General features: G+C 35.9%; 1 protein-coding gene across 4 annotated transcripts in view; it reads left to right on the top strand.

The window, feature by feature from the left end:
- Positions 1-21,987, top strand: part of RPS6KA5 (ribosomal protein S6 kinase A5) — a 60,251-nt gene that overhangs the window by 23,604 nt on the left and 14,660 nt on the right. For 2 of the 4 annotated variants that reach the window (XM_015865277.2, XM_015865278.2), the window contains 8 exons: positions 343-458; positions 934-1,041; positions 12,727-12,810; positions 15,339-15,442; positions 17,308-17,458; positions 18,872-19,033; positions 20,038-20,163; positions 20,753-20,886. In XM_015865277.2, the coding sequence (XP_015720763.1) occupies positions 343-458; positions 934-1,041; positions 12,727-12,810; positions 15,339-15,442; positions 17,308-17,458; positions 18,872-19,033; positions 20,038-20,163; positions 20,753-20,886 (985 nt within the window). Of the gene's footprint in view, positions 1-342; positions 459-933; positions 1,042-11,908; positions 12,037-12,726; positions 12,811-15,338; positions 15,443-17,307; positions 17,459-18,871; positions 19,034-20,037; positions 20,164-20,752; positions 20,887-21,987 lie in introns of those variants that run through there. The other 2 variants (XM_032444881.1, XM_032444882.1) reach the window with 2 other exon arrangements.

The raw sequence follows: 21,987 nt of genomic DNA, 5'->3' as shown, positions 1-21,987 counted from the left end.
TCATAAGGGTTTACAAATATTCACAGGTATCACTGTTATTGTTGGTTTTTTTCCTGAAAAACTGAAAAACAGATTTCTGCAAACTAAATGACAGATCTTTATAACTAATGGATAGTTGAGGTTCAGTTTATGGCTTTGCTGCTTATTTAAGTTGGCACTATTCTATCACTCAAGGAAATTATGGATAGTACAGCCCAATGAAATACTGCAGTTGAAATGGTACAATAAAATCATCTGATCCCAGCACATCTTAGTACATTATTAATTGGTGCTCTAAGTTATTTAATAAGGAAATTAAGTTGTCAGAAAGTGAATGTATGTGTTCTTTGCTCTACATTTTAGACTATATAAATGGAGGAGAACTGTTTACTCATCTTTCACAAAGAGAGAGATTCTCAGAAAATGAGGTGCAAATTTACATTGGGGAAATTGTTTTGGCGCTTGAACATCTTCACAAGGTAAAGTGAGTTTATCCTCTTAGTAGATACTGCAGGCTGATTTTGTGCTACATCTGTGTTCTTTCACACCATATAAAGTCAGGATAATTTGTTTAGTCTTAAATGCAAAGACGTTTTACAAATGGGATAAATTAATTGAGTAATTAAATATACTTTCTAATAAAATGTGTATTCATGTGCACCAGATGAAGATTACACATTCTTGCCTATGTGTAAAGAATCATTATTGACAAATTATGGTTAATTTTTAATAATCTCTATAAAATGGTTGAATTTGTCAGGAAACCTAATTTATGGTAAGCATGATCAGTGTTTGCGTTGTGCTGTTGTTCAGTTCTCCCTGTTTTGATGCAGTGAAAAAGCTCTTTGGGAATGAAAAATGAAATGGGAATTTCATTTACTTAACCTTTAACTGCATTAAGTGTCTCTTTGATGTGGTTGCACTTATTTGGAAATATTTAAATTCTGTTTGCAGTTGGGAATTATATATCGTGATATAAAACTTGAGAATATTCTCCTGGATTCTGATGGCCATGTGGTGCTGACAGACTTTGGTCTGAGTAAGGAGTTTCTTACTGATGAGGTGAGTATTTGAGTTTCCAGTTGTTGAATACAGAATCCAGCATGACCACAATCAGATTCAGTCTCCCTGCAATCATGGTAGCATTGTCTTCTCCACATTGTCTTTTAAAGAACATTATCTAGTAGTCTCAGTTTACAGGATTTTAAGCTTTCAATTTGGCTTACCAATGTTTCTAGACACGTTAATCTGTTCTAGTTTTCCCTGAAATGTCTTCATGCTCCCTTGTGCTGCCCTTTACGTGCAGAAGGAGATCGGTGGAAGTCAGAAAAGCCATTTAGGTTGTCATTCTTAGATGCCTTTCTAAAATGTTTGTCTGTGCTAATACTTTGCAGTGACTAGGCAAATGGTATGCTATGACTCTTACTTAGGCTAATGATAATTGTTGTATTATTATCTTGTATTTTTCTCACATACATGTCACCTTTGATAAGCTTAATTGCAAGCTTTTTAGGTTAAAAGCTTATCTCCTAAATACATAGTGCCTAACACAGTGATCACTGTCTGTTGGCATTAATTATTTGTAAGGTATGGTTTTATCTCCAAATACTCTTTTTAGATTTCAGAGAGTCAAAGTTGCATAGGATTTTGCTGTTGAGAGAATTTTAAAATAGATTTTTTCTGGCTTTCACTTTAGGTGTCAGAGATGTTGAAATATGGGACTGCAAATTTGAAAGTCTTTGTTAGATGCAACAAAGGGGTTTTCTAAAAATAGGTAGCTGGTAGTTTCCTCTAGAATATTTTAATTCCTAATTGAGCCTGGTGGGGTTTGGATGGCAACATTTTAAAAGACTTAAAATGTTAGTTTCTGAAGCAGAGTAGTAGTACAAATACTGTCAGTATATTCCCCTTAAATTATAGAGTGAAGCCAAGAAGAGGATCAAGTAGCACAACAAAGAGTTAGCAGCAGCAGTTTGTCAGACCAGTGTGCTTCCAGCAAGGGAATAAGAAGAGAGAGTTTTCAGCAGAGAATGACAGTAAAGTAAAAGGTGTGACAGAAGAGAGTAGGGCCTGCTCAGAGTTGAGAGATACTATATAGTAGGTGTAGGAGATGGAATACACTATGTTGTCCTCTAGGCGTTGAATGAGGTGGAAATCTTTCCTATGATAAAAATGTATTATATTGAGTCAGAATCTTTAGAAGTCTCAAAACAGGTGGCTTTAAGAAGATTTCTTCTCATCTGTGCTCACCTTTAGGATGTTCTTTATAAACAATGCAAGAAAAAGTGAAGTGGTTGGTGACCCTGCCCATGGCAGGGGGGTTGAAACTGGATCATCTTTATGGTCCTTTTCAACCCAGGCCATTCTATGAAGTGAAGATTTGGATAAGCAACAGGGATACCTGGCAGCTTTTCCTCACACTGTGAATCTGATTCCTTTTTCTCCATTATTTAAATTAATACGGTCTTGCTGCTTGGTCATTTAATGTTCTCTGACTGAAATCCATTCTGTTTTCATGCAAGAAGAAACAACTTGGCCTGAATAAAGTAGTTGAATAAAAGTTGATTATTATTGTTATTTTTATTGCTCAGCATGGCAAGTTATTTAGATGTGAAGTGATTCCTGATATCTAAACAATACTTAATATTTCATGAACACAAACAATTTGATTAATCTAAGTGCAAAATGGGCTTAGGTAAGGGCTGGAGAAATTGGAATGAATGATAACTTTGTATTGGGTACAGTCTTAGCTGCAATGATGATTTAAGGTTGGAAGGGGGGAAAACGCTTTAGCCTTCTGCTTCAATACATCGTAGTTTAAGTTTGTGTTTAAGTGGGATATAGCATTTATTTGCAGATTGTGCTATTATAAATCATTCATCTTGAGGAAAAAAATATATAAGAGAAATAGATTTTGTATTGAAATGTCTTCAGCTCTTACTGCTTAGGTACAATCATGTTGGTGTTATGGGTTTTAAAACATAACAAATAATTTTAAAAAGAATGCTGAGATTTGTTACTTGACATCCTATTTCTTGGGCAGTATATCAATATTTAGGATGACTGACCGTAATTTTAGTCATTTTAGTCATTTTGATATATTTTTGTCTTAACAGTTCTACTTATATGCTGGAATTATTTTGATTTGGTTAATATCAGTTTAGCCCACTCATCGACTTTGGACTTCATTTTAATATTTATTGTTGAAGTGCTAATTTATTTTTAATAATTTTTCTGACAGTTTCACTTCCATAACTATCTTAAATGTAGTGTTTTAGAATGATGTGCATATAGATGCTTAATCTGAACACATTCACTGAATTATTGTGGTAGCAATTTATTGGATCATGCATCATAATTAGCATTTTTTTCTTGTTAATTAAATCCTGTAACAATGGTTTTCATCTGGAATGCAGTGGAATGCTCAAGTCTGCTGTGTTGATACACATCTTCTGCATTACCTTAGTCTTGTTTTGTAATTTTTGTGTTTACTTAATAAAGATGAAGGATATTGTGTAGTAAGTACTGAAGGCTGTCAATCTTCAAACAGTGTATCTGAGAGTACATAGAATACAAATACTTCAGTAATTACTAAGGTAGATATTTTCTGTGAGGAATGATTGAATTGTCTGGTTTTTGGCAGTTGGATACCTGTGTAGTTATGTTTATAATTCTTAGTGTGAATAGTAATACAGTTCTGTGAGTAGTTTAGATATACAGTTGCTTTCTCATCCAAAAATCTTTTGATCAGAGTTGCAAACATAGTTGCAACTGTTAGATGCTCTTCATTGTTGAATTGCTGTTTTCAGTTATTAGCTGGTTGAGTGAATGCTTTGTTCTGGAAGAAAAAGTAGTATGTAGTCTTAAAAGACTTCATTAAAAGAAAAAGAATGAAAAGATTGTTAGCTCCCTGTGGATTTTGTTAGATGATTCATATGCATTCTTAGAGCACTGCAGATGTAGTCAAGAATGGTGGGGAAACTGACTACAACTTGATTTTCTTTTAGTGCTGTATGAACTCACTTGAATGGCCTGGTAAATCAGCTGTACACTTCATTTTTAAAATCTTCATAATTGTCCAATTGAAGTGATGATGTCTGATCATGGAAAGAGTGAATGCTCTGAACCTTGACTACTCCATTGCAAAAACAAGTTAAAATCTGTACTGCTGATGAGTTGCTGTATCTGCTTGTGTTTTGATTAAGGAGTTATTCACTGATTCTTGAAAAAGGAAAATGTATAAAAGAATGAATACTCAAGTTAGTCCCCAGAAGTTAATACAGGTCATAGATCCTATCAGGACAGTCTATCGTTACTACTGTTATTCTGGAAAAGGGTATGAAATAGTGCTAGGTAAAAATTTTTGGTTCTACTGAGGGAGTTGGTGGAAGTGATTGCCGATCTGTTCTCTGCCATCTACCAGCGTTCCTGGTTATTTGGAGAGGTCCCAGAGGACTGGAGGCTTGCCAACATGATTCCCATCTACAAGAAGGGCTGTAAGGAGGATCCAGGGAACTACAGGCCCATCAGCCTGACCTTGGTACCAGGGAAAGTTATGGAGCAAATCATCTTGGGTGAGATCACACAGCACGTGTGTGGCATCCCGGGACTCAGGCCCAGTCAGCAGGGGTTCATGAAGGGCAGGTCCTGCTTGACCACCCCTATTTCTTTCTAAGACTGGATGACCAGACTGGTAGGTGAGGGAAAGGCTGTTGATGCAGTCTACCTGGACTTCAGCAAAGCCTTTGTCACTGTCTCTGGCTGCCTGTGGCCTGGACGAGTATATCCCTCTTTGGGTAAGGAACTGGCTGGAGGGCCATGCCCAACTTGTAGTGGTTAATGGAGTTAACCCTCTGCCTGAGGGTAGGGGGGCCCTTCAGAAGGATCTAGATAAGCTGGATCACTGGGATTAGGTGAATGGGATGAGGTTCAACAAGGCCAAGTGCAAGGTCCTGCAGTTTGACCACAGTAACCCTATGCAATGCTATCGGCTTGGGGATGAGTGGCTGGATGACTGTGAAGAGGAAAGGGACCTGGGGGTGTTGGTCGATGCTTGGCTGAACACAAACCGACAGTGTGCCCAGGTGGGCAAGAAGGCCAACAGCATCCTGGTCCGCATTAGAAATAGCGTGGCCAGCAGGAGCAGAGAGTTAATCATCCCCCTGTGCTCAGCCTGGTGAGGCTGCACCTCAAGTATTGTGTTCAGTTTTGGACCCCTCATTATAAGAAAGACACTGAGGCCCTGGAATGTGTCCAGAGAAGGGTAACAAATTTGGTGAGGGGTCTGGAGCACAAGTCTTATGAGGGGCAGCTGAAGGAGCTGGGATTGTTTAGTCTGGAGGAGAAGAGGCTCAGGAGAGACCTCATTGCACTCTACATCTTCCTGAAGGGAGGTTGTGATGAGGAATGGCTTGGCCTCTTCTCCCAAGCAACAAACAGGACCTGAAGAAATGGCCACATGTTGTACCAGAGGAGGTTTAGATTAGGCATAAGGAATTGTAGAATAACATATAAAACACTCTGAAATTGCATAACTGCAGGGTAAGACTCACTTAATTGCAGAACCAGTTAATCAGTGATTGGATGACTATTTGTCCCTTGTCACATAAGTATTGATGCTTTTCTAGCATGAAATAGTAAAGCAGAGGACTGGAGCACAAAATATATTGTCTAGGTTTTTATGCCAAAATCTCAAATTGCTATTAACAGTGTATGGTTTTATATGTCGTAATACGTCACTTAAAAATGATGCTTTTTTTGGGGGGGGAGGGAGGATTTTGACTTGTGTGTGAAACATACTGTTGTCATCTATCACATACTAGAATAATACGTTGGCAGTCAACTTTGGAAAATATTCTGTTCTTGCTTTGCAGGGGAAATAAAGGTGCGTGTCTTGGGCATTTTGTATGCTTTTTTATTTATATTCTCTTTTTACAAAATTGTCAAAGGCTTTACAGTGAGCTAGTAGAGCTCTTTGCAGAATGAATTCTCTTTTATACCTTGTAACTGCACTTCTGTTTGAAGCAAGAGGGATTTCTTTTCAGATTTTGCTTTCAACTCTCTTATTCTCTCTTGTGGTACTCTTACTCTCTTATTAAAAGATGATGTTATAGAAAACAAGTTATCCAAAACAAGGAATTTTGAGAAGAATCCAGAACAAAATGTTCATTAAGGCTGAAAGTGGTGCATACTTGCATTCCTCCCACGCAATAAGGTGCTGTTTCTGAATATCTTTGAACCTGCAAGAATGTGATTCTTTATTTCTTTTCTCTTGGTTATTTGCTTTACAGATCCATCATTAGTGACTGGCTTAAAGATTTCTTTGCATAAGTGCAATTGCATTGCGTTTCAGAAGTGGGTATAGCTGTGGTCTAAACCTGTGAAAGCACTTCCTTGATAAGAGCTTAGTTTTGCACTAGGATGTGTGTTGGGACCACAGCTGTACAAGATGCACTTCTTACCTGGCTTGTGGAACCTTCACTGGTAGGTTTAGCTGTTCTTGCTCTGCTTCTTAGAAGTGTCTGTTCTGATGGCAGTTGCTGGCAAACAAATCTTGTTCTTGCTTGAGACATTCATTAGTCTAGTTCCACGTCTCATTTGAAAGCAGAACTCTAAATTTAGTTTGTGTAGCTCATCTGAAATGTTTTTTTGTTTGTTTGTTTGTTTTTCTGATTAACTGAGAAATTGGTAAAACTTTGAGATGCAAGGAGCCATTGGCCGTACTGCTGTAGTTGAAACTATTTTAAAACTGATACTGATAAACACACACACACAAAGATTGTAGAAACATCACAGAAATGCATTACCATTGTTCTTCAAGAGGATTTGCTGCCTGCTTAACATGTTTCCAGTACCACTACCTCTTGTTGCTGTTTTTTGGTTTGGAATTAGTGTTTGTTTCACTGCCTTATCCTCTTCAGTGAGATGTTTCTTTGGAAATGTAACATGCAAACTTGATTTGGGTTTATTTGTCCACCGCTAGCTGAGGTACAGATGCTGAACCTGGTCCTAGCCAGGTATTAATTACAAGTGTTTGTCCAAAGACTGCTGGGACCGCTGCAGGTTCTTATTAGTGCTGTTAAAGGCTGATGATATTCAGTTATTCAGTGTGTTTCATAGTAGCCTTTCTGCCAACATCAGAAATGCCAAGAAAAGCCAGTTCTTCGTGAAGAATCTGAAGCCAGTTCTTTGTGAAGAATCTTCTGTGTTAAGTTGCCTTTATTGTATTATAAAAAAAACTGATGAAGCCTTCTGAATACCTTCAATTTTGTAACTTTCTGTACATCAAGGAAATATTGTATTTTCTATGCCAGGAGATATGCTATGCTCCAGTCTCACTGCAGGAGGGAGAAACTGTCTCTCAGTTCTTTCAGGGGAGGCTGGTGGACTTTCCTAGGAAACTTGACTGCAAAAATGAAACATTGTTATCTTCCCTATAGGAGTTTTTCAGTATCAGAGTCCCCTTGACTTGGAAACGATACAATTTGTAACAATCAAGATTACAAGTTTGCATTTTCTAGAATGATTTTTCACTAAACAAAGTCAAAACAAGGTGTTTGCTTTGATTATAAATTAAACAATTCCAAAAAAGATGGGCCTGAAACTTTAAATCATGTCGTTGCATGTATTACATGCAAACAGCTACCATGTTATCGTAGGTGAGAGACATTCATGGAAGAGTGATGAATTTTACTGATCTACCACCCTAAGTATTTAAAAGAATTTGAAACTTGCATGAGTAGTTGCTCATACAACTTACCCTGTATATGCATTCACTTGAGATATAATCTGCTAGGTGACTGCTTAGCGATTGCTAAAGATATGAAGGGCTTTAGCTAAACTGTGGTTTTCATCTCCTTGGTTTTTCATCGACTTGGTAAGAGAAATCTTGTGATCTCTTGAGATTGACTTTCACTTTTAGTGGAAAGACTATTTATTTCAGACTCAAAAACTTTGTTTAAACTTGCTATGCAATTTCAGAGTACTTCGAACAGCAGTAACAATTTGTCTTGTCTTGCTGGGTCATAGCATTTTGAAACCTTTATAATGGTGAAGTCAGAACAAAGCATTTTAGCTTGCCAACTAACGAGTTTGGACAAGACAAGGAATTCTATTGGAATGTTGCTGAAATCTGTGGGAGAACACATCCAAAGCAGACATGGCAATTCTATTATTTCTACACTGAACAAATATGACAACTCAACACGTAATTCTTGTCTGGATCGGAGATTTAAAAACAAATAAACTTGTATAGAGCCAGTCTTGAGAGCAATCTACAATGCCTTCAGCTGGCTTCTTTCTAGGCTACTTTGTTCCCTTCTGTTGCACCTTCCTGCTTGATGTTATTCAGGTACAGATTTCAGTTGCAGAACTGGTACATAAAACACTACATTGCACAGCAATACTTTTCTTTCTCTATGAACAGTATATTTTGTGAAATTTCATTTAGTCTTTGCTGTTTCATTAGCATATTCTTTTTATCAGCTGTAAAATTACCATGCCCCTTCCTTTCAAGTATTTTTAATAGAATTGAAATTTTTCCTCCAAATTCAGTATTTTATTTATATCATGGACAGTTCACATGAAATTTATCAGGCTTTGCTTTAAATTATTATCCTGTAGCAGCTAAGCTCTTTTGCCAGATCTTGAGGGTACTGACATCACTTTCACAATCAAGCTATAACCCATGTTTTGTGCTTTACATACAGATCTACTAGTGAGGGCCAAGTGCACAGAACTCTTTCATCTCTGTCCTTGCATAGTTTTTTTTATTAGCAAGATGTTACTAAGCATATAGTGTTAAAGAATATTTGGAGAAGTCTAGAAGACTAGCTTTCTTGTAAAACAAACAAAACAACAAACACTGGAAAATTCACTTAAGGTCTCAGTTTTCATATCTCATAGGAATGCAGTATGCCTTCAGAATGTGTCACAGCTGATGTTTGGAGTAGAAGTCCATCTTGGCTATAAGCAAAGCACATGAAATAGCTGGAGAACAGAAGGAATCTGTTTTTCTGGCTTTTTTGTTGTTGTGTTTTTCTGTCAAAGGTGACCTTTCATGCAGCTGGAGAAGTGGGTCGTTATTGTAAATGCTGAAAAGAGTGGCTTCACTGAATATCTGGCCAATCCTTCGGCTGAAGTATGTTTGCACAAAGGCTGTTGTGAATAAAGTAAGCCACAGGGCTGTAGGATCTAAGCGTCTATTAGAGCAGTGATGCACGTTGTAAAGCATATCTGCAACTGAGAATGACTATTTTAAGACACCTGAGTTGTTTCTACACCTCCACCCTTCAGAAACTCTCCAGTTGTAGAGTATATTTTGACAGAAGTGGTTAGTTCAGTTATTCTCTGTGGGGAACTGGAGTTTCTTCCTCCTGCTTTTGCCAGATTTAATGTTTGCCATTTCTCTTGATTGGAGAGCTTATCACAGGACTCCAAAGGCCACAAGCCCTCCTTCTGTAGGGAAGAACGTTTATGCTTGTCTCTTCTGGATCTTTTTGCAGTTTTAATGCCTGCCTAGTGTTCCTTGATTTTAAAGTAGGGCCAAATGATGGTCAGCAAGAGCACGATCTTTCAAGGTCTCTATTCTTCTGGTGGCACTTAAGGTTTTTTTTTTTTCTTCATTGTAGTTACTTTCCCAGGTCAAATGATAACCCATATTCCACCTCCATCTTGACCAATCACAGGGTTCCAATTCTCTATCCTTTAGGACAGCAGCCTTGGTTACTATGTGGCTCAGTGCTATCCTTGTTTCCTGTTTGGAAGGCAAATATGCTATTTCTTGTTTTGATCAGGGAAAATGGAAACAGGATGCAGAAAGGCATATTCTGGTAGAATGTGCAGTGCAAATGTTGCAGAAGTCATGGAGATGTGGTGCTAAAAGTGTGTCCTTTATTGCTTCTCTAGGACACTCAAATTAGGCAGAATGATTGCAAGGAAATTAGGGGAATGTGCCCTATGCTGCTGAACTTAATAAAGAAACAAGCAAACAAATTATATAATGGTTTGGATTGGGAGGGACCTTTGAGATTGTGTAGTTCCATCCCCCTTGCTGTAGGCAGAGACATCTCCCACTGGACCAGGTTGTTCAAAGCCCTGTCCAGCCTGGCCTTGAATGCTTACAGTGAAGGGGCATCTGCTGCCTCTCTGGGCAACCATTTCCAGTGTCTCACCATCCTCACCTTGGTTTAGTTTGGTTTCTTTTTATTATGTGTGTATGGTTAACTGAGAAATGATGACTAGTTGATATCAATTTATTTCTTTCTTGTCTCCTTTTAACAGTCAAAAGGTGTTTCCAGAAGGGGGTTCTGACATATGAAAGTTAGTGTTTTTAATGGCAAATCAATACTGACTATGAAGAAAACACTCAGTGGCTGTTTTTTTTTTTTTCTTCTTACTTAACTTTGTCAATTTTCTATCTAATTTTTTGCTTAGAATCTGCTTCTAATAAACATCTGCTTTCCTTTTCTTGGCTCTGTTCAGCCTTGGAGTTTTAGCAGGAGACTGCTGTTAAACTGGGAAGGAATCAAGTTATAAAGGATAAAACCACTTACATACATGGGAAAAAGAAGTTGGGATTTTTATGAACCTCATTAAAAGTTTATCCCAGAGTGTTTTTGATTTATAATAAACTCTTTGTCCCTTCCAGTATGACACTGTTACATTGAAATTGAATTATAAGTAAAGATTTACAAGGATACACTTAGCGAAGCATTCAAAATTAATTTGGGAAATTGAATTTTGCAAGGGACTGCAAAAAAACCCCAAAAACTTATACAATAATTTAAGAAGGAAGTAACTAATTTTCAAGTGTTGTTCTTGCGACTCAGTATTTCATCTTGAATTATAAATTTTGTTAAATAATAACTATTTAATAATGCATATCTTATTTTTGAATAACACAAAAAGCTAAAAAATAAATATAATTGGAAGTCCTGTTCATGATTTGTTATTTGATGGGTTGTAATTGTTCTTCAAAAAGTACCAGTAATAAAATAATTTAGTATGTTTTGAGATGTTTTCAGTGAGCCTTCTTAACAGCACAAGGAGTATCCCAGTGCTAGAGACTGGAGAGATACTAAGCATTCTGCTGTACCACTGTATACGTTTATATATACATCCCCAATCTCTTTCTTGTCATCACAGGGACTCAAAACCTAGTTTTACTGTGCACGCTGGAGACAAAACCCTATTTTTGAAGAATAGGCTATTGAATTTGCAGCTAACTCAATGATATAGCAATCATCAATTTACTTGAAGTATAAACATTACAAATTGTTTTCACTAAGCTCGGTGTGGCTGTGTTGTCTTTATTCTTTGGATAGGTAGCACTTGAAGAAATGTTTCATTTTGTCTTTTTAGTCTCCTTCCTTTTTCTTCCTTCCCTTCCTCCCTCCTCTCCTCCCAGAGTATAAGGAAGAGTGAACAGAGCTTTACGTTAATAGCTTCCTGTTGGCTGCTGCTGGGATGAGGGGTTGAGTTTTCTTACTTTTTAGTTTGTTTTCACTTCTGGGTGTTTCTTGTTGGTAACAGGTACTGAGAAAGATATTAGAAGAGAAATAATACTTATGTGAAAAAGAAAGTATCATGGAAAGTTTATCATTTTTATGACTTTGTCTCAGTCTATTAAGTTAATATTTGAACCAAATGAGGCCCAGAACTACTTTAAGTTCAGAATTTTAGCAAAGCACCCCCAGCAGTCACAGTATATGTATTTTAATAAACAAAGTATAAAAATATGCTGGTTGACTGATTTTTATATATTTTTTTAATGCCTCACAATAAAACTGAGCACTATTCCTATTTTTAGACGCTTGCTCTCATTAGTGCAGTACATTGAATAGCACCTGTTTTAAACTCCAAATCTGAGTCTACAGATGTAAAACCTGACTTTTGAAATATTTGCTTTTTTGAACACTCTTCTTTAAAGGACCTGTCAGGATCTCTCCCCAAAATGCTAGAAGCATGAAGGATAAGGGAGGAACAAAGTTGCATGGCCCAAACACATGTGCTTTCGTCATTAGCAAGGTACAGCATGACCTCATGTTGACCTCAAAGGTAAATCACTAACAGGGAATGATTATACATGCCTGTGAAAGCAGCTTAGTTTTGAGCATAATCAGAACAATAATTAGAGTGTATAGGATAAAATTAAAGTCACAGCTCTTTCTGTCTTTCACTTTTTCTCTCTTGTCTCTCACCTCAACAGTTCTCTTCTTGAGAGAATATTGTGGGTTTTTGTGTGTGTTGCAGAAGGGAATTACTTTTTTAGAAGTCATAATAAATTCCTAAAAAAGAGAAACATGAAGAATCTTTTATATAATTTAGTCACATCGTACAGCTTACAGTGAATTACTCAACTTAAAGGTTTTGCTTGTTGTTAGAGTATTGATATTGCAGCCTTCAGAATACATATCCGTATTATGCTTTGAAATGAAAGGGATCATTTAGAGGAATATTTTTAAAATAGCAACGTATTACTTTTTTGTGTGCTTATATTACAATGGTTTTTTTTTTTGGTTTTGGTTTTTTTGTTTTTTGTTTTTTTTTTGTTTTGGTAGAAGATTAAATATTCCATAGTGTTGTGTTATATAGCTCTATGTATTGTTTAGCTAGCAGTTCTGAGCTATGTGGAGAAGAATTGCTGCCAGCTTCTTGGAAGATTAGCCATATTTGTCCCATATGATTTGTACAATATTACTATTTGATACATATTTTACTTCCTTTTTTTTTTTTTTTTTTAAATAGAATGAGAGAGCATATTCTTTCTGTGGAACAATAGAATACATGGCTCCAGATATCGTAAGAGGAGGAGATACAGGACATGATAAGGTATGCTCTTTGTTGTAACGAACTTAGAAGTTAAATATTAGGGCAATGCTGATGCTGTTTTCTTTTTGAAGTTATTTTTGATATAGAATGAGATGGTGCCTCACTTAAAAATATGCATTATTTCAAGTTGTCCTAATATTAATTAATTATTGCCTTTATTTAACAGCATCAATATAATTATTTTTATTCTAAAGTTAGTTTTTAATCAAAGTAAAAGGTGTATTTCTAAAGCTATGGAGGCTCTTTTTTTCTCTTCATATTTTATCCTAAACATACAGTAGGACAAAAAAAAAAAGTTTGACTCATACTTACTTCCTTTTACTTGAACTGTTTAGAGTGGAAAAAAACAACTGCTTTGTGACTAATTCTGATACACTTTTTAATTGTACATCAGGTAAGTCCGTTATCTTTCAAGAGATCTCAAGGGAGTTATTAACGTATGGTCAGGAAGTGATCTTGGGTTATCCAAAAAAAAATGCAGTTTAGCTCGAGGCACAAGTTTTAATATGAATTACAGTGCCAGTAATTAATGGCGAAGCTTAAGATGACCATTATTCACAGATGATATCTGAAACGAGACCTTCACCAACCCTACTCCACAGACAGAGTTCTACAGTATTTCAGGATAAATTATTCCAATTACTTGGTGCACTGAAAATTTTTTGAGAATATCTAATCTTTGATGTTTTGTGGTAGATTGATTTGTTTTCTGTTGGGTGTCCTTGAATACAGTTGATCGCAGTTCTTCTTACAGTAGACCATTTAAGCACTGGAAAAATTTACATCACCCTCTATTTCCTTCTCCTAAATTACTGAACTCAGTTTGACTTTGCCTTAGAAGGTCCTTTCTTCTCTCTCTGTTCATTCTACATCTCTTGTTATCTGCATTTGCACTGTAGTGGGCACAGTACTTCAGCAAAGTGTTGGCAGTTTGAAGTACAGTAGATTGATTGCCTCCTTGATTCTTTTATTAAACATGAAATAAAACATGACTTATCATTACATTTAGTCACTGTCTTGCACCTACTTTTTGTTCCACTGTTGCCTTTGCATCTTTTTCTGCAGTACTGCTTGCTTGATCATTATTAAAAATACAAATTTTCAGATGTGTGAATTGAAGGCCCATTTCCTGCACTCTGTATTTCCCCTTGGTTTGATCATGCTTATTTCAGAGCTCCTCTGCAGTGCAGTAGTCACTCTTGAGTTGTGATTTTTTTTCACAAGTGCTTACAAAAGCCATCTCTGTTCTGTTGTCTTTGATTAGTTCTACTTGATACTTACAAGAGATACAGAGCAGAGCTTATAATGTGCTATAAGAAATGGCTCAGCAGTTTGGCAAACTATTGCCCACTGCTAAATAAGGGTGATTTTTTTATTTTTTTTTTTCAGTTGTGAATGTGCTGGTAATTGTTAACGTCATAAATTCTTGGTTCATCCTTGGTGGTTTTATGTGGCACAGTGTTAGAAGTTTTTTAGAGTACTTTGTATTGACTGCTTAATTAAAACCCAGTTTAAAGAGAAAATGAGATTGCGTTGGTATGTTCTGCTTCTGATAAATCAGTGGTTTTGCTTGTGATCTCCAATAGATAGCTATCTTTGTTTTAAAAACGTGCTCTGGTATTTTTAAGATTGATTCGAATTCTGTGGATCTTCCATTTCTTACAAAAGAGGAAAAGCAATTTTTTATGAAAAACAAAAAATTACTTTTAAAATATATTTTTTAAAATTTCAAAAGCAACAGTGGATGTGAGAGCACAGAGGTAATTTGAGCATTTTACCTCAAAAAATTCTTTCCTTTTAGAAGACTTTGCTTTCTACTGCCAGATAACTGTCTATCCTTGAAACTATGTAGCCTGCTCCAAGTATTGCAATAGGAAAAATCAGATGCAATATTGCTATGGAGGTCATTATAGATCCAAAGATGTTTTTTAAAATGCAGCTTCTAAAAAACCAAAACAACAGCAACAAAAACAAACCAACAAGCAAAAAAACAACAAAAAACAAGCTCAGTGGTGTCAAAGATGTGGATAATACAATTACATATGAAGCCAAAAGATCACGTTACCATGGAAAGGTGAAATTCAATGGCGTTTTCAGGTGTCCCGACTAACGGTTGACTGAGACGTTGCTGTTTGAAAAGAGTGCTTTTCAAAAGTTCCTAAAAGCTCCGGTTCCGCTAATTCTTAGTAAGCCTTTGGTTCCTCTGTTACTTTCATTTCTCTTATTTCACATTTGTTAAATCTAATTCTGGTGAAAAACAGACCAAATGTTTATTAGCCAATGAAAGATTTAACTTGAGAAATTAATTGATTTTGAAAGCTTTCTGCTCAGCTACAAGTTATTTTGGCATGGAAAACCCATCCAGTCATTACTGCTGTCCTTTAAGCTTTATTGTGCCCAAGTTTGTCTTCCTAGAGATAGGTGTGCTGTCCTTTTTGCTAGCTGTTTTTTGGCTACCTTGCTTTCTTCCTCCTTTTGATAATGATTTTACTTTGCTGCATCTTAATTTAATTCTTGCTGTTCTGTAGGCTGTTGATTGGTGGAGTGTTGGTGTTCTTATGTATGAATTGCTAACTGGAGCATCACCCTTTACTGTTGATGGAGAGAAGAATTCTCAAGCTGAGATTTCTAGGTAAGATTCAAAGCAGCATATTCTATGACAGAATGTCATCTGAAAGCAGATAAATCATTTCAGTGATCTGCTGAGGTTAAAAAACTAAAATTGACCTTTATGAAAGCTTTATTTAAGCTACAGTGCAGCCCACAGTTGTGGCTGTCCAGCCCTGTTGCATATTTACAGTTTTAAGGGAAATAAAATGAAACATTAAATTATATGTGAATGGAATTATCACATTCAACATCTTGATACATAATGAAAAATATTTAGCTAGGGAAATTTTTGTCATGTCTTCATAGACTCTTCCATTGCATTTAGAGCTTTAAATTATCAGCATGAACTCTACTCACACCTTTTTCCCATGGGTAGTATTTATTTTGTTAGTGTATAATATGAAACAAAGAGTAGGATCATATTAAGCCATACTTAGAGTTCCGAGAAGAAGTGAAAATGACACATGGAAATGAAATAACCTATACCAGTAATATATTTTATGCATCAAGTTTTCCTGACCAACTGTCAGCTTCCTCGTGTTTGGTAATCTGTACCTGTATAAAATCACTGGAGCATTTAAATACAGTACAGTAAGGTTGCGCCAAAAACCTTAGTGAATTTTCTCCCAGAAGGAAGCATTTCCTATTACTAGCGTACTGTTGGAGCAGAAGGAGGTGAGGGCTAAAATTGCACAAATTAATGATGGTTGTTAAGATCAATTTGGAATTCCAGACTAACAAAGGTCGCTCTCTTATTTGAATATGATTACTTTGATTCTGACACTCTACTGAGAAGTCTGAAGTTGAAGTGGCTAAGAGAAGTTACATCAGCCATGTAGGTTTATTAACTTCTGTTATAAACTTAGAAAATTCATTGGAAGGAGCAGATATGCATTTTGTGTTCTGTAACTATCAGAGCAGAAAACCCATATGATCACCTCCAAAAGTGGGGAAGAATGTGAATGTGAGAGTTCGGTTGATTTCTCACTTCTGCTTTGTCTCAATGAGACTTGGAAGTCCAAGTTCATATTTTTATTTTAAGAGTGCCTTGATTAAAACTTTACAAATATAATTTGTTCACAAAACAAGAAAACTTCTTAGGTGCTTGTTGTGCAGGGTTCAGCTGTTTTGGAAGGTCCTTATGACTTCTTCAATATCTTGTTTTTCTGATAATTTATGATTAAAGTCAAAGTTGCAAGGCTGCTGGCATCCATAGCTAATAAACTGATCTCTGACCTGACGTTAGTTGTGGCAAGTTTACTACCTTTTTCTGACCACATATTAATGTTGTCCTTTGGTATCTGTTCTTTTCTGGTTGATGTATATACTACATATTTGTTTATACTGCACAACTTCTCTCCATGGATATCTTTGATCTTTCTAGTTTCATTTCCTCTCGAAACTTATGAAAAACTGAGTTGCAGATAATGTCATCAGATATCTGTAGTTGCTAGTAGTGATGAAATGACTGGCACTGACACAGAGATACAAGCTGTTAGAAGCTTCTTTATTGGTGGCAGTTTTCTAAGCAAAAATGTTATTGCCTAAGTGTAGACTTAGAGAATTGAGTTTCTTCGTACCCTCTTATTTCTTCTTATGGTCTTTCATTTTTCTGGGTTTAGGGAAAAAAGTCTTGTTCTAAATGAATCCACATCTTTCTCTTATTTTACCAAGGTAGGAAATAATCGCAGATATTTTATTATTTATATTTTATATTGAAATTTTATTCCTGCGTGTGGCCAAAAAAACCAACCAAAAAAACCAACAAAAAAGAATGTTCAGATTTACCATTCTTCTGTCTCTAGGTACATAACACTACCATAAATAAGATAACACGTTGATTTAACACTTAACACATTATGTACTCATCTTTTGCTTGTTTTATAGGAGAATATTAAAAAGTGAGCCACCCTACCCACAAGAAATGAGTGCACTGTCTAAGGATATAATCCAGCGCCTTTTGATGAAAGACCCCAAGAAGAGACTAGGTTGTGGTCCAACTGATGCTGATGAAATCAAACAGCATCCCTTTTTCCAGGTGAAGAAATAAAGTGTTTTCCCCACATTATTCTATGTTTTGAATTCTAAGTTAAAAGAAATTACATTGTTTTGGTAACGGAGTAGCTTGCAAGTGTGTTAATTACATTTAAGTTAATAAGAATACTCATGTGCTTATATATATGATTTTTGTACACACTACAGCAAGGGCATGACGGCTTTTCTGATTTCTTCTGAGTTTGTTTCTAACAGCTATTTGAAGAGCCAAAAGGCACATTACTCAAACCAGGAGATTTAATGAATAACTCTTAAATTATACATTTTGTGTTGTTTTGTTTGGAAAAAAGTGAGTTTGTGCTGATGCTGCTGGAGGATTTGAATACTGGTGGAATTCACCATTAGTGATGACCTCCTATTCTGTGTTTTCCTTTTCCTATTTAAACCTTCAGTCTTGTTCAGTAGATTTTAATTCAATTCAGATTTTAGTGTGATATTAAGCAATGATGCAGGAATGTGCTTATGTACAAGAGTTGCACTGTTCCGTATGCTGCTGCTAAAATTTTGTGTTTTCTTTGAAAAATACATATTTTGCTGGTAATTATGAAGTTAAATATATCTCTAACTAGTATAAATTTTGTAGTATTTAAAGTTGATAGTATAAATCGGATATTTCAAGTAAATCCATTCTGTGTAATTATAACATTCAGCATGAGCATATTGGCTTTTTAACTTTTGAATTTAGTCTTGTGTCTTCTGTATTTCCTTCTCTTTGTGAAGAATCTGACAAATATCTCCATAGCATTAAAATCCTTTATTCAGCATTCATTTTAGAAGACACCTATTTTTTTTCATACAGTACTTCCTGATTTTGATTTCATTTCTGCTCCATTCATTTACAGCGATAGGATCATTTTTTCATAAGTACCATATCCATGCCCCCCACCTGTAGCCATGCGTTCAACTAAGCCCATCATCTTAGGGCTGTGATGGCTGAGATTTGTAAACAAGTATAGGAATCGGCAATGTAAAGTTTAAGATACCACATACTTGAAGTATGGCTTGCAAAAATAAGTGATGTTTCCCATGAAATAGAGAAAGAAATTCCAAGGTTGTCAAACTACCTGTTTGGCTCATCTCCATTGTTGTATATATTCTTTTTTTATGATACTTAAACATGCATTTGATCAGTCCTAAACTTTGCCAGGAGAAATTTGCCAAAATATATTGATAAATATTGAAACTTTGCTTCTGGCATCTTATGCTAAGATTTGTTTGTGATATAAACAGTATATCCTAGGAGTTTAGCCAGGTATAACTTAAAATGTTTTTTCTTGTGGAAATTAGTGAGTAGGGCTGTATGGTTCTGGATATTTCTGTAAGATCAGCTTGTGTTAAATTTTCATTTCGTTCAAGCTTATTCTCCTTTTTTTTTTATTTATTTATTTTTGTTTAGAATATAAACTGGGATGATTTAGCTGCCAAAAAAGTGCCAGCTCCATTTAAACCAGTAATCAGAGATGAGTTGGATGTCAGTAACTTTGCAGAAGAGTTTACAGAAATGGATCCAACATATTCTCCTGCAGCAACCCCACAGACTTCAGAAAAAATATTTCAGGTATTTTAAGGACTCGCATTCATTTAAAAAAAAAATTAAAAAAAATCATGTCTTGAGGAATTCCAAGTTTAAAGCTGGATTTGGTTTTCCCACCTTCTGCTTTACTGGGAGTTGTCCGTGTAATTTCCAGTGCCAGTTCCCAGGTCTGTTTGTTCAGTGACTGCAAAATTAGTGGGAGCTAACTGCAGAATTGAAAGTAGGTCTTTCAATTACTTTGAGTGCTCTAATTACTGGACTACCACACACAGATCAATAACACAGGTTTCTTTACCTTCTTCTCCATGCTACTAAAGAATGATCTTTACTTGTACTACAGAGTCTGAATGTCAAATGGGCCAACAGCTCAAGAGCGGCCTCAAATTTGGAACACAAACTGCAGAGGTCACCGGCAGTTCACTGTTTTCTCCACCCCCAATTACGAGCAACTTAATGCTCAGTGTAAAAGAATACATGGTCATATTTTGGAAGTTGTATGATTTGTACTGACTATTGAAAAGCCTTTGTTACGTCATATTAATATCTGACTCATCCTGCAGTGGAAGTCACAGCTGTTCTTTTTATGGCTAGATGGGGCATATCACTAACCTGAAGCTTATTTTGTTTTGCCATTTAGGACTGTCTGTTGCTTATGTCACAACATAAAAACTGTTTCACTCTTTAACTTATGGGTGTTCTGGGAAGCCAGCTAGTTTGAGTTATGAACTTTTATCACCACTGCAGAATAATCTAAGCAGACAGAATCTAGGATTATTTCCCTGAATTTTTGTATTGTTGCTATTTTATCTACAAGCTTGGAGAATCATATAACTACTTTCAGAAGGACATCTCATGTCACATGTGGTAACAACTACTCATCAATTAGCCAATTAACAGTTTCTTTGTCATATTATGTATGTTTTAATTTTTCTTTTAAATTCTTTAGAAACTTGTAATGTTTTGTATGCAGAATTATAGTGTGCAACACTTTCAAGATCTGTCCTTTTCTGATGTCTCTAATTTAATAGGGATATTCTTTCGTTGCACCTTCTATTTTGTTTAAACGCAATGCAGCTACAGTAGATCCTGTTCAGTTTTATGTGGGGGATGAGCGGCCTGGAACTACAACTATTGCCAGAAGTGCTATGATGAAGGTAATAATAATATCAAGACTAAATTAATTTGGTTGACTTGGAACCACATATCAGTGATCACAAGCTGTGCTACAGATTATAAAATAATCATTATGCGTGTATCTTTTCTCTGTAATGGCTCCTCAGATGATCCAAGCATATAATTTGCATGTGGTACTATAAAAAGTGGTTAAAGTTTAGTCTGAAAAAATGAGATGATTGTCTAGTTTTCCAGAAGACCAAGTATAATAACCTTAGATGAACACACACTATTGTGATGTTGTCGAACTAGCACAGTTTTGTGAATAAATGTATGTACGAGCTTCTTTGATCCTGTTTGTCTGAACCTTTTGTACCTTAAGCTGTTGCTGTAGTAGTGATGCTTTATTTAAAGACTGTTTTTTTTTAATAACGTAGGATTTACTCTTTGATTGTTAAAATAAAGTTTATGCATTTTATAAAATAGAAATTAAGATTTATATTTTATCAAAAAGAGAGAGCTTTTCATCTACATTTAAAATTGTAACAATTCTCACAAAACTTTACTCTTTGTCTTTGACTGTATACTAAAAGTATTCTGCAGAACTAAATACAGACAGTTTCCTAACAGGATTCTCCATTTTTTCAACATTATGAACTGGATCTGAAAGAGAAACCATTGGGAGAAGGAAGTTTTTCCATTTGTCGAAAGTGCTTACACAAGAAAACTAGCCAGGAGTATGCAGTAAAAATAATTAGCAAAAGGTATAAATATTCTATAAGACAATAAAAATATTTTCTTTGCTTACTGTCACCCATGGATTAGAATAATGCTCGCTACGTTTTTGAAGGTGGAAAATTAACTTGAAAATAATTTTCTCTTTGACATACCTCTGCAGTATCTACAGAAATGTGTAGTAACTTTATGACCTTTAAAAAATTCTGAGAGTTTTTGGAAAGAAAATATTGTTGTTGTTGGGGAGGACGCAAGAAGAAGGGCTTTTTCCTGGTTCGTACTTATGTTCTACCCCTAATTTTGCTCCAAACCAGATAAGGATATAAGGTCCTCCAGTCTTTAGAACTAAGAGAACTAAGTGTAGGTTTATGGTAGCTCCCTTTCTTAGACAACTCAACTGATTTGCCTAGGATGTTGTTTTTGTAAAGTATGTGCAGTATATGTAGGTCTAATTAATTTGAATATGAATCTGTGTAAAATATAATTAGAATGTAGAGTTTTGCTTTACATCTGTTTCCTGGATGCTCTGAAGGCAGCATTTCAGTGGAGACAGCTGATTGACTTTGCTCATGGATTCCATCTGAGCTTCTTCCAGAGTAGATGCCTCTGGCATTTTCTGCCCAGAGGGAAGTAAGGGGTTCTTCGGGGGCTGACTATACTTTTAGCTTCATTTTGCTCAGTATTCATTGTTAAATATGTTCCAGCATGGTGTACAGTGCTGGCAGAAAAGACAAGGGAAATGTGCAGATATTCCACTCACAGATTGATAGTTCATTGTGGTCTATTTGTCCTTTGCATTTGACTGTACCTGTGCTTTTCCAGAGAATAGAATTAAATGTCCACTAGACTTAAGCATTTGATCACATTCTTTTTGCATGGGATAAGTGTAAGAGGGCCAGTTTTGAGGTCTGCTATGATTAGTGGTGACATCATCAAAACTGTTAATGGGGTCTATACAGAGAGATTCAAATGACCAGGTGGCAATTGTGGAATTAATTTACCTAAACACAGGTATTGATGCAGTGCCATTTTAGAATCTAATGGTGTCCTGTGAGTCCTCCAGTTTGAGTCAGTCTTGTGACTGCTATCTTTATGTAGATATCTTCCAGGCTCTCCTATGCTTTGGCAAC

This window comes from Coturnix japonica, chromosome 5 (assembly GCF_001577835.2).
Source record: "Coturnix japonica isolate 7356 chromosome 5, Coturnix japonica 2.1, whole genome shotgun sequence".
Taxonomy (NCBI): domain Eukaryota; kingdom Metazoa; phylum Chordata; class Aves; order Galliformes; family Phasianidae; genus Coturnix; species Coturnix japonica.
The sequence above is the reverse complement of the archived record's forward strand: the minus strand, read 5'-3'. Positions and strand labels throughout refer to the sequence as shown.